General features: G+C 50.1%; 1 protein-coding gene across 1 annotated transcript in view; it reads right to left on the reverse strand.

Moving 5' to 3' along the window:
- Nucleotides 1–373: 373 nt before the first annotated feature.
- The window catches only part of FBXL7 (F-box and leucine rich repeat protein 7), a 207,367-nt gene continuing 194,633 nt past the window's right edge, over nucleotides 374–13,107 (reverse strand). The window contains exons 3-4 of the mRNA XM_060244312.1: nucleotides 5,780–6,391; nucleotides 374–1,184 (exon numbers count right to left, since the gene is read on the reverse strand). Of these exons, the coding sequence (XP_060100295.1) occupies nucleotides 448–1,184; nucleotides 5,780–6,391 (1,349 nt within the window). The 3' untranslated portion in view covers nucleotides 374–447. The remainder of the gene's footprint in view (nucleotides 1,185–5,779; nucleotides 6,392–13,107) is intronic.

The raw sequence follows: 13,107 nt of genomic DNA on the forward strand, positions 1-13,107 counted from the left end.
CACCCAGGGCTTTTTTTATAGCAGGAACTCCTTTGCATATCAGGCCACATTCCTCTTATGTAGCCAATCCTCCAAGAGCTTCCAGGGCTCTTAGTCCAGGGCCTACTGTAAGCTCCATGAGGATTGGCTACATCAGGGGTATGTGGCCTAATATGCAAAGGAGTTCCTGCTACAAAAAAAGCTCTGTCCATACCTATCACAATCACAGCTTCAAGTAGCCATAGCAGCTAGTGAGTTATGTTTTTAAAATAATCAGTGCTGGTGGGATCTTGCAGCCTTGAACAATGCCACTAAAAGGGTGTTTTGGGGATAACACCAAGAGGCCAACCTCTCTGTCTTCCCCCTCTGGTACAGGGAAGACACGCAAATGGGTGGGGTTCACATACACACAAACATACAGATTTTTTTGTAATATTTTGCTTTCGTCAGCAAGTGTGAGGTTTCACTTCAGAAAAAGGCAGGGTTGGTGTGTTCAATGATGCAGCGCTTGCAGTGGCGTTTAACAAACCGCAAAGCTTCCACTGAGATCTCACAGTCCTGAACGTTCAGCATCTGCAGGTCAAAGCAGTTGGCGGCTACAATCTGCAGGCCTTGTCCGGTGATGCTCTCACATGACTTCAAGCTCAGTCGCTTCAGGTTGAAGCAGTTCAGAGCCAGAAACTCCAAACCGGCGTCTGATACCAGAGGGCACTTCCCAATGTCTAGGGACTTGAGTTTCGTGCAATTTTTGGCAAGGTACTCCACTCCGTGGTCCGTGATGCCCTCACAGCCCCGCGCGTTGAGGTAGCGCAACTTGCTGCAGTACTTGGTGATGTATCGGATGCCGACGTCAGTGATGCGGCCGCAGTGGGCAATGCTGAGGTACCGCAGGTGCGACTCCAGCTTTGCGATCTCTCGCATGCCAAAATCGCTGACAAAGCGGCAGTCGCTCACACTCAGCTCCCGGATGGACATGCAGTAGATCATCAGGTAGCGGAGGCCTTCGTCAGTGATGCGGATGCAGCGCCGCAGGTAGAGGTGAGTCAGCTGAGTGCAGTGGGCGGCAATGGTGTGCAGCCCTTCATCCTCCAGGACAAAGCAGTCCGTCATGTCCAGGTAGCGGATGGAAATCTGTTTCCCGTGCAGAGGGGACAGTTTGATGGAGGCTTCCCGGGTCAAACTGATGCAGGTCACTTTGGAGCAACCTAAATTTGGGGAAAGCAAGAACAGTTAACCATTTGCAGCTCTGCAACTACAGGTCTCCTTCTTCACCCTCCTGCCTCAGGGATTCTGATGTGCTGCTGGGTGGATCCAGCCATCCTGGCCTGAACTTCAAGGAGACCTGCAGGCCACGTCAACATTATTGTCTAACTCGTGGCAGCCAGACAGATTTTGAATTCACTCCCATTTTGCTTGTACAGAAAATTAATGGGTTTTCAAAACTGTAAGAAACAGACAACCCACATTTTTCTGGCACAGCTGTTTCGACTTCAGCACAAATGTGAGATGAAATCAATGTGTGTATGTAGATGCAATGCTGACAGCTTACGGCTAGATGGCAGCAACTTCATTATGGAGGGGGATCACTTGTGAGCAGGCCTGTTTAAATGTCTGAATCCACTTCTGCTTCCTGGACCCCCCTTTATTGAACAGCGATCCTGAGAATACAGAAACTGGGCTTCTCTGGCCTGTGCAGGCGCCACAAATGAGGCCACCAGACCCCGGCAAACACAGACCCCCAAGAAGGAGGGCAAGTTGCTTTCTGGGACTGCAGTCATTCATTCAAGGCTTCTGGACAAAGGGCCCTCTCTGAGGTGGGGGCCAAAGCGAGGGCTCGATTCATGCTGTGTAGGCTGCAAGTTTTGATCACTTCAGTTTTGATCATGTTCTACAACCTTTTGCAAAGCTCCTGAAGTCTTCAAAGGGGAAAGGAGGTTTTCTCAACCTGAGAACCAGCTATTATGGAAGGCCACCCATCCCGCAGGAGGAGGGCAGGCACAGGGTGTTCTGCATGGGGTGGGGGAGTTGACAAAAGGACAATTTCCTCCTTCTCTTAAAATGCCACAGCTTGAGGGCATCCAATGAAGCTGATGGACAAAAGGAGATACTACTTTATGTAGAAGAATCTCACACAGCCTAAATATTCTGGTATGGCAGCTGGCCAATTACAAAAATGTAACAGGTTTCTGCTCTCATTTCAGACAGACCTGTTTCTGCTGCTACTGGAATACTTTTACCTGTTCTCACAGTCCCATAGTCACCCATAGCACTTCTGGGAGTGCCAGCCGTTTTTGCACCCTTTTTGCTGGCTGGCATGCAATCTCCACAATTTGGGGGGGGGGGGGGTGGAATGTCAGGGCTATGATGAAGTATCAAAACAGTGAAACCCCCCCAGCCTTGAGATGCCAGCAGTCGCTGCTGTTGACATTTGGTAACAAGAACCTCCTTGGATGCACAGTTCAAGCGGGGGGTCAGGGCACCAGGCGTTGGTCTGTCAGCTGTTGCTAACCCCTCCATGCAACATGGTATTTCTGTAATGGTAATTTGTCCAGCATAAAGTGGAATTGTTCATGAAGGCACTTTAATAAAAGGAACAAGACATGCTTCTGTGCTTCTTTGTGTGGCATGAGCATGGATGGAGCACATCCGGCTGTCCTACCTGCTGTCCTACGGGCAACTTCTCTGCAGGTGGCAACAGCCCCCCTCCCCCATATGTCTGCCTCAGACTCACCTAGAAACCCATCACTTCCCCCTGAGTCACATGTGGGCAGGGAGGGGTTAGCAACAGCTGACAGACCAATGCCTGGTCCCCTGATCTCCTGCTCGAACTGTGTATCCAAGGAGGTTCTTGTTACCAAAAGCAGTGATCTCAGTGGAGCCCAGGCATCCCAATGCTCTGCTGTTGCACTGCTTTGCAGAGATCATGCACTGGCCAGCAAAATGGGTGGTGATTCTGGAAGCAAGAGAAAAGCAGAACTGTGTAAAATGGTTCACTTCAGACACGGAACCCTACCAGAAAGAAAATCACATGTCTGAAACTCCCATCCCTGTCCCGGATTAATCAAGGACAACACAATACTGATTCCCTTCTGGTTTTGACTGGTAAGTGTGAAAAGCTTCACATAAAGTGATTAACATATGGAATACCCTACCAGAGAAGGTCGGGATGGCCACAGGAAGAAACACATTGAAAAGGAGATTCGTTTCTTAGAGGATAAGTCTATCGATGTTTACGAGCCATGCCTGGTGACCGAGGGGAACCTCCACTTTCAGAGGCACTAATCCTTTGAATCTCAACGCCAGGAGGCAGCGCGGGGAAGGCCTCGGCCTCTGTGTGATGCAGGATGCTGGACTAGACAGACTCTCACTGGTCTGATCCAGCAGGGCTCTTCTGGTGTTCTTATGTCTGTGGCTGTATGTATCTGCAACCATTTTTGTTGTCCCAAATAATGAAGATGTCAAAATGTGTATACTCAGATTTTTTCCCAGTGAGGAAATGGAAAGGAATGGAAATGGAAGGAGAAAGTTTGAGATCACCTTTGGCCAGCCCATGAGATGATGCTTTGCTATCATGAGCAGCCTGCCTCAGAATGAAGGAGAGGCCAAAACAAGAATGCTGTGTGTGGGGGGGAGGGGAGTGGGGATGCTCACTTTTGACAGGAAGGCATTCTTAAACAGTATTGGGCTTGCAAATCAAAGCAATGATTCAAATTAAGTCTTGGGAGGAGGGAAACTATATGGCTTACACAAACTTTCTAACTGTCAAGCTGTACTGATAAAATCAAAATTTCATGTGAATGCCGACATTATTCCAGCCAGCCCATTTAAAGCCACTGAGGAGCGGTGGCAACATCTGTCCTGATGCAGACACACACACACTTGCCCAGCAAAATGCATGTTCAGCAACATGGCCGCACACACCCTGGGGAATACATGCATGTCATGAGGGGGGCAGAGCAATCCCAAGATCAGAGGCAGGAATCCTGCAGTTTGTCAGATCTTTAACTTTATTGAAATTCAATTTGGGGGAGAGTTAGGGGCAGGGTTTCCTTATACCCTCCCCCCTCAGTAATCCCAGAACAAAACCTCTCCTTCCAGTTGCTGTTCACTTGGCAGAACAAATTCCTGTCTGGTGATGGCCCCTTCTGTACTTTACAACAAGAATCTGGTAATTCTAAGAGTGCAAGTCTGGAGGTCAGCTCTCTCTCTGGGGCCCTAGAGCACCACCGCGACCCTTCTTGTAGGGGGGGTTTTGGAACCAAACAGTATGCAGGTCTCATTTCCATCTTTAGCCATCATATCCCTGAGTAGGCTGACGTGTATGGGGAGGAAGGCAGGGCACGAGAAGGCTGTGCAGGTTTCTTCACTCTCTGCATCTGTCCCCACTGAGGGGGGAGGCTGTAAGGAAGCCCTGCCCTTCACCTTCCCCCAAATTGAATTTCAATAAAGTTAAAGATCTGAAAAACTGCAGAATTCCTGCATCTGATTTTTTCCCCTGTGGGTTGCTTTTCTCTCCAGTTGGGACTCAAAGCAGCATGAGGGTGCCTGGCCATGGGCCCTGCCTGGTCGTGTGCTGCAAAGACACCCTTCCCATCAGGCTGGTTATCAAGGCCACAGGGATAGTTCTGGGAGGGGGTGGGGTAGATGTGAGTCTCCACTTCCGGGGGCTGGAGCCACGGAAATGTGTGCTCCCTTCCCCCAGCCTCCCTGCAGCAAGGGACCTGTGGCTGGCCAATGGCCTGGCCATGCACACCCGGGGGCAGGGGGTGGGTGGGATCTGATGAAGAGAGAAGAAGAAGAGACTGGATTTATACCCCACCTTTCACTCGGAGTCTCAGGGGTGGCTTACAATCTCCTTTCCCCTCCCGTTCCCACAACAAACCCCTTGTGAAGCTGAGAGAACTCTGGGAGAACAACTTTGAGAGAACTGGGACTGGCCCAAGGTCACCCAACAGCTGCATGTGGAGGAGGAGTGGGGAATCAAACCCGGTTCTCCTGATTAGAGTCCACACACTTAACCACTACACTAAACTGATCACGGGAAGTGAGTGTGTGCGGAGACTTCTTCTGCGTGGTCCCATTCTGCAGACGACCAGACCAGGTTGGAGCCAGTGTGCTCATGCCCATGTCCCTCCCCACGTGGTGAGCCAATGTGTGTGTGGGGAGGATGTGTCTGTACTGGGCGGCTGTGTGCATCAAACACCAAAACCAAGAAGGTTTCAGGAGCTTTTGTGAGTCGCTGCTCACTTCTTCAGACCCAGCCAGAATGTAAGTTTATCTGTCCTTGCAGCTCGGAGAATGGAGTGATTTCGAATGCCTCCGTCTGTCATCTGAAATCTCTCCACTTTCCAGTAGGTAGGACAGACGGATGTACAGTCTAGCTGCATCTGAGCTGTGACTCACGAAAGCTCCTCTTCTGCCCCCAACTGGTCAGTCTGGAAGGTGCTGCTGGACTCTGGCTCTTTCTGCAGCTGCAGACAGACTGACATGGCTGCTGCCCTTCTTGATCTGCACCTGCATCTTGATCGATATTCTTCAGGTACCTGAAGAAGCAAGCAGTGACCCACGAAAGTTCATCTCCTGCCACAAATTCTGTCAGTCTTTAAGGTTCTTGTGGACTCTGGCTCTTTCCTGCTGCTGTAAACAGACTATCCCGGACGCCCATCTTGATCTAGACAGAGGTTCTGTTATTGAGTTGGTGTTGCATTTGCAAAAACACCGAGAATGTTCCAGCTAAAATCTGCCGCCCTCCACCAGAGCACTCCAGCCTAAGTTTCCATGCAGGCATTTATTCTGTTACCTGACATATCCAAGTGCTCCAGGTTTGGACACAGGGAGACCACATTGAAGACAGCCTCGTTGGAAATGTTGTAGCAGCCCGACACCTCCAGCTGCCTCAGCTCTGGGCAGCACTGGGCAATGGTGTAGAGTCCCCTGTCGGTGAGCCGCCTGCAGCCACTGACAATGACCGTCTCCAACATGAGACAGACGTTGGGGGTGTCCTGGCAGAGCCTCCGAGTCAGAACCTTCAGCGCCCTGTCTACATTGATTGTCTCGCCGGTCAGGCGAATCGTCCTCCAAAGGCGTGGGTCCCAAGCAAGATTGTACCAGCGGCGGCACACGCGGGCGCAGCGGCAGAGCTGATTCGTGGGCAAGAAGGAGAGGATCTGGACCATGGAGTGGTCTGGCAGCCGATCGATGTTGGCCTGCTCCTTCTGAAGTCGAGAGGCTGACCGGATGAGGGGGTGAGTGAGTCGAGTCGGAGGAGGGGGGTGGACCATCGCAATGGTCTCCCCAGTGACAGATGAGGAAGATGTGGAAGATTCTCGGCCATTCTGGAAGCTGTGTGGATTTGGGGGACATATGAATGCAGGGCTGGGTGTGCTGACAGTGCGCATGCTCAGGTCAGAATCTGAAAGAAACCACAGGGTAGATGGATGAACACCTGCCATTAGGAAGACCCATGTTTTGCAGCAGAGTAAAGACTTGCCATCTTCAGTCACAAGAGTTTTGCCTCATGGCAAAAATGCAAGAAGTTTAGATGCATACAAGCCAGATTCTCTGCTTATTTAAGTACAGAGGAGAAGCCATGTTGGATCAGCCAGTGGCCCATCGAATCCACCCCTGTGTCACTCAACAGCCAAAGCCTAGAGGTCACCAGGAGGTCCACCAGCAGGGTCGGAACTCCAGAAACCCTCCCACTGTTGCCTCCCCCAGGCAACCATGAATACAGAGCATGACTGCCCCAGACATAAGAACATCAGAGAAGCCATGTTGGCCAATGGCCATCTGGTCCAACTCTGGTCAAAACACAGATGCCATCAGAAGATCCACTGGCAAGGCCGAGCTCTCCCACTGTGGCCCCACAAGCACCAAAAGATAGAGCATCATTGCCCCAGACAGAGTGTTCCATCCATACCTAACAGCCACTGATGAACCTCTGCTCATAAAAGAAGCCATATTGGATCAGGCCAATCGCCCATCCAGTCCAACATTCTGTGTCACACAGTAGCCATCAGGAGGTCCCCCAGTGGGGCCAGAATTCCAGAAGTGAAGCACCAAAAAGACAGAGATTCACTGCCCCAGACAGAGACGCAAGACAGGAAGGAAGGGAGGGAGGGGGGAGGGAGGGAGGGAGGCAGGCAGGCAGGCAAATAGATGGGAGGGGGGAGGGAGCGAGAGGTGAAAAGAAAGCAACTTTGACTTTAAATGCATTCTCCAAGCTGTTGGCTGGCTTGGTTTGGAAAAGTGATTTAAAAAGACAAACACCTTCTCCAAGCTGGCCGATAGGGCAGTGGGGGCTTCAAGAGCCACACAATATGTGTGATGGACTTCTGCTCCAGATTTTATCCAACCCCTCCTGAAGCTTTCTATGCAGCCATCAACTACACAGAAAGGGAAATCCTTAAAACCAAGATGGTTATTTTTAAACATTGGGAGTCAGCTTCTCCAAAGGGGGAGGGGAGGAAACAGACTGATGCTCATTAGAACATAATGGAAGCCAGTCCATCCAGTCCAGCACTCTGGGTCACACACAGGCCAGAACCCCAGATCCCACCAGAAGGTCCACCAGTGAGGCCGGGGCTCCAGAAACCCTCCCACTGTGCCCCCCCAAGCACCAAGAAGACATCGCTGCCCCCAGGGCCTGCCCTGCCACTAGGCAAATTAGGCATTTGCCTAGGGCGTGGGCCTGTGTGGGGCACCAAATTAGATGCTCCCCATGTGACTTTAAACCAGCTTCCCAAGGGCCTCACTTTCGTCAGCCCCATCCCAACTGAGAGAGCACCCTTCCCCCAGCTTCCTGGCTTTTCGTTTTCTGCTTCCTGCCTCTTTCATTCCTCCCCTTCCATTGCTGTCACTCACCCACACACACATGCACCCAGAGAGCTCCATGGCTGCTTTGCCTGAGAGATACAAAGGGAAGCCTGACTCTCTCTCTGCCTCTCCATTTGCCTCTCTCTCTTTCTCTCTCTGCCCCTTTCTCTTTGCCTCTCTGCCTCTGTCTTGGACTAGTCCTTTTATCCTGTTCAGGAGCAGTTCCCTAACTATCTGAAGATAAACTCTATTGGATTCAAACGTCAGGCTGCTGCAGTTACTTATGCAAGGTATTCAACCCATTCTACCAATAAGGTTGATGCTGTTTGGAAAAGGAAATCTGACATATCCAGAATCCTGGGTGCCTTTGGCATGATCTTGCAGTTCTGGGCCCAAGCTGGTGTTCATGGGTTGCAGGAGAAACTGCTGGCCTTGCACACCTTGCATCTCCTTCCCTTTTGCCCTGTGGGGCTTATGAATTCAGTGTGCACACTCTCTTCTCTGGCACACGAAGATAAGAAACAGGGGCTCTGACTAAACTATGGACGATTACCTATGTATGTATTTATTGTCACTGGTGTAGATGTGTGGAGAGCCAGTGCTGCATAGTGGTTAGAGTAGGAGATCCCCTGCCTTGTTGAATGCATGGGCACTTTACCTTGCCTGCAAGGCTCTAGAAGTGTTGGGCTGACCACTGTACCGAGGAGACTATGCTCTGATCCAGCAAGGGAATTCATATTCTTAGGGGCTCTGGGAGTACTCAAGTTGGTTTCCTTGGGGGTTTTTTTGTGTGTGCACACACCTGGAAGTCATGGTGATAATTCATCTGTTTTCAAACTTGGTTCCCGTTTGGGGGGGGGGGGGGGCAGAAGTTAGCCTTGCCCAGGGAGCCAGATAGTCCAGGGCCAGCCACGTTCCCTCTATGTCTTGTGGCTCACAGCCACTGAAACACCTCTGCTCTGCTCCAGTCGTTTATCCAATCCCCTCTTGAATGCAATTTAATTTATTTTTGGGATTTATATCCTGCCCATCCTGCCAAGGCCACTCAGGGCAGGCAACAGACATCAACTACATTAAACCATAAAAATTCATCAATAAAACAATTTACACCTTTGGGATGGAAACGCCATGCCATGGGAGGGGAAAGGTTTATGTCTTATCAGGGGATGTGACAGAGGACATCTTCCCAGGACGGCAAAACAAGGCTGGGACTTTCATAATTATTAACAGTTTAGCCACTTGAACTCATTCACGTGAATGCTAAAGATTATAATTACTGTTATTAAAATTGTGAGAACAAGGATTATAGAGACTGGGAAAATGCAGACCCATATAAAATGTATAGCTATGGATGCTCTATGCAGACTCATTGTCCTGATGCAGACGGTCACAGAGCAATGCAGAGACCAAGTCCTGTTCTTTCTCCACAGCTGCACCTCCCCTCCCCCACACCGATTTTGCTTTAATAAGCTTGCAGAAAAATGTAAAAAACAGAAAACTGGGTGAGGCTTCTTCCAAAACCTCTTAATCAGCCCTTGGCAGAGAAGCCGGAAATGGCAGGCTCTCGGTGTCTGAGGGTCACAGCTGGGGACACTGGGCTGACCTTTCACCTCCTCATGACCAAGGCACTGTTTTTCCAGAGTGCATACACCAGCCTCCTCACAGCCAATATGTCCACACGGCACCACTGCCTCAGGATCAGGAAAACAAGTGTAGGAATCTCACTACGCCCTCCCCGACCTTTAGTGAAACCTTTAACTGGCAGCCAAAATTAAGAAGGGTGTGCAGGGTGACAACTTTGCAAGCAACTATCAAAGTTTGGGCAATATAAGCAAAACAGACAGGAAAGACGTTAACCCTGAGAGGACCACTGACGACATTCTGTGGTGGCTTCTAATAAACCCTGCTCTGGGAATCCTAAAAAAAGCACAGGAAGTACAGAATCTGCTGAAAACCATCACTGACAAGTAAGCAACTGCCTCAGCGATGCCCCCCAAGAGCTTCCAGGACTGCCAGCCCAGGGTGGGCCACCCCAGCAAGGCCCTGCGGCCGCTGCTCTTACTCAGGACTCCGAGAGTAAGCTGAGGGGTAGGGGGCTTCACTCCCCAGGCTCTGAAGCCCTCCTCTGACTGTTTTGGAGGAAGAGCCGCTTCAGTCTGAGGACAGCTGCTTGGATGGGGGGGGGGGGGAGGTTTCCATCTCTGCTGAACAGAATGGCTGGCTCCGCGCACCCCCCCCCCACTTAGATTGTGGTCTGCATCATTATTTATTCTGAGGTGCTGGAATGAAGGAGGTGCCTTGAGTCGTAGAGCAGAAGGGCTGTGCCAGGAAGCTGGGCATGCACAAAGCGGCCTTCTGCCCTCTGGCTGCTCTGCTCCAGGCAAGAGAGATCAGTTCACCTGGAGAAAATGGCCTCTGTGGAAGGGGGATTCTATGGCCTTCGACCCCACTAAAGTCCCTTCCCTCCCCAAACTTCACCCTCCACAGGTTCCACCCCCCCCGCCCCAATCTTCAGGGATTTCCCACCTGGAGCTGGCTGCTGAATGATGACCAGGCTCCCAGGCATCTCTTTTGGATATTTTTTGGCATGCCTGGGAAGTCCCTCAGTATGTAGAGGTGGCACATAAATTAATTTTTAAAAAATAAATAAAAATGAGGAGCTGGTGGAAGGAAAAAGGGTGGTGATGGGAGTCGGAGATTAAACACTGCACAGTTTCTCATCTTTGCCTTTAATATATGGTGCAAGAGATTCAGCTGGAGTACAACATTCAAGCAAAGCCTCCAAAACTTTGCTCTCTTGCTGTAGAAATCTGGAAATAATTTCTCCTTTTGCCAACTCTGTCCCTTGCCACTTGGCAAGAAGAGTTTTTTGCTTCCCGTATTTTGAACAGAACTAAAAATACCCGGGTTGCCTTTGTTTAACAAACAAAACCCAGCAATCTGCATGAGTTGAGGCTGCCAAGATGTTGTGGGGTTTTGCATTAGCATCTTTGCCAGTCCAGCAATTAAGCAAGCAGTTGTCATGGACACCAAGTCTCATGGAAGGGCGGGGGGGGGGGGCAGGAGGGTTGGGATATTCCTACTCCACAAATATCAGGAATAACAATGCATTTATACATTGCACACAATAATTCTGGGTTAAAGTAAACACATTTAGCATGGGGGAGGAAGCACAAAGCCCTGAGTGTTTATTACTGAAATTTTGCAGCAACTACATAATAAGAGAGCGAAGTAGCGTTCCTTAGGAAAAAGGAGCAGACTACAGATTATTTTCCATCTTTTTTACTCTGGAGACTGTCTCTTGGTAAAAACCTATGATTTACAAAGGGAAACCACAAGTGAAGATAAAGGTTTCTGAAAGGCCGGCACAGCATGTGCTGCTTCCAGGGCTATGGGAGATACAGCCAGGGAAGGGTGGGGTGCTGCAGGGCTCCATCCCAGGGTGGCTTCTGTGGCACCCACGCTCCTGGGGTCTTCGCTCTTCAAGTCCTGTTGCAGCTCCCAGTTGGAGATTTTGGGGGTGGAGCCTGAGGAGGGTGGAGTTTGGGGAGGGCAGAATTTGTTTGTCTTCCGCCCTCCTTGCAAGTGGATCCCATCATAAATTCTAAGTCATTGGCTTCTCACAAAAACAGACAGGCACAGATTGCCATAGAGTCCACTTCCAAAATGGCCACTGTTTCCAGGTGAACTGATTGTTGCTGGGAGATCAGTTGTAGTCCCTGGAGGTTGGCAACCCTATCTTCAAGGACTACAGATTGGATTCAAATGGCCTTTCCCGTTTCAGCCTGAAGTGTGTGTGTGGGGGGGGGGAGGGGTTGCTGTCATTTTCTGTTCTCCACCTAGCCCAAACTATCCATATTTATCTAGATTTTAAAGCACAACACTTTGGCTGGGTCCAGAACCGGGAGGTGTCCCAAATCAGGCCATGTCTACAACTATAACGAATCTCCCAATGAAGTAAAGTTGCCAGGCCCCCTGGAGGAGGTGGATGCCTGCCACCAGATACCCCCAGCAACTGACCAGCAGGGGGAGGACTCACTAGGAGAAAGGCGAAGGCCAAGTCTCATCACCAGCATTGCACAGAAAGTGACATCATCACGCCAGCAACACCCAGGTGATGCTCTGGTATTTGGGCAAAAACTCTATAGTAGAAGTTGGTTTGCCCAAATGCCAGAGGTCATTTCCTGTGCGATACTGGTGACGAGGCTTGGGCTTTCCCCCCATCACCTGCCAGTTGCCAGGAGGGATCCGGCAGCCCTACAGTAAAGGGCTGGTTTGGTTCAGAGACAGTGGGCAGAGCCTTCTAGCCCTTAAAAATTAGTTGATGACCAGGACCTTTGCATAAAACTCCAGCAACGTGGCAAAATACTGGTGACTGTAGAGCAGGCACTCTTGGGCAGTCCAGATGGCAGGACTTGCACAGATATCTTCTGCACACACGTTTATAGAATCACAGAATCATAGAGTTGGAAGGAACCTCCAGTGTCATCTAGCCCAACCCCTTGCAGAAAACTCACAATACCTCCCTCTAAATTCACAGGATCTGCATTGCTGTCACATGGCCATCTAGCCTCTGTTTAAAAACCTCCAAGGAAGAAGAGCCCACCACCTTCTGAAGAATTCTAGAGTTGAAAGGGAGCTCCAGGGTCATCTAGTTCAACCCCCTGCACAATGCAGGAAACTCACAAACACCTCCCCCTAAATTCACAGGATCTTCATTGCTGTCAGAGGGCCATCTAGCCTCTGTTTAAAAACCTCCAAGGAAGAAGAGCCCACCACCTCCCGAGGAAGCCTGTTCCACTGAGGAATCGCTCTAACATTCAGGAAGTTCTTCCTAATTTTGAGCCAGAAACTCTTTAGATATAATTTCAACCCACTGGTTCTGGTCCTCCCTTCTGGGGCCACAGAAAATAATTCCACACCATCCTCCAGATGACAGCCCTTCAAGTACTTGAAGATGGTGATCATATCACCTCTCAGCCACCTCCTCTCCAGGCTAAACATGCCCAGCTCCTTCAACCTTTCTTCATAGGACTTGGTCTCCAGACCCCTCACCATCTTTGTCGCCCTCCTCTGGACTCCTTCCAGCTTATCTAGATACTTCTTAAAATGTGGTGCCCAAAGCTGAACACAATACTCCAGATGAGGTCTTACCAGAGCAGCATAAAGCGATACCATCACTTCACGTGATCTGGACACTATACTTCTGTTGATACAACCCAAAATTGCATTTGTCTTTTAAGCCACCACATCACACTGTTGATTCATGTTCAGCGTATGATCCACTAAGACCCCTAGATCCTTTTCGCACAT

This window comes from Heteronotia binoei, chromosome 7, assembly GCF_032191835.1.
Source record: "Heteronotia binoei isolate CCM8104 ecotype False Entrance Well chromosome 7, APGP_CSIRO_Hbin_v1, whole genome shotgun sequence".
NCBI classification, from domain to species: domain Eukaryota; kingdom Metazoa; phylum Chordata; class Lepidosauria; order Squamata; family Gekkonidae; genus Heteronotia; species Heteronotia binoei.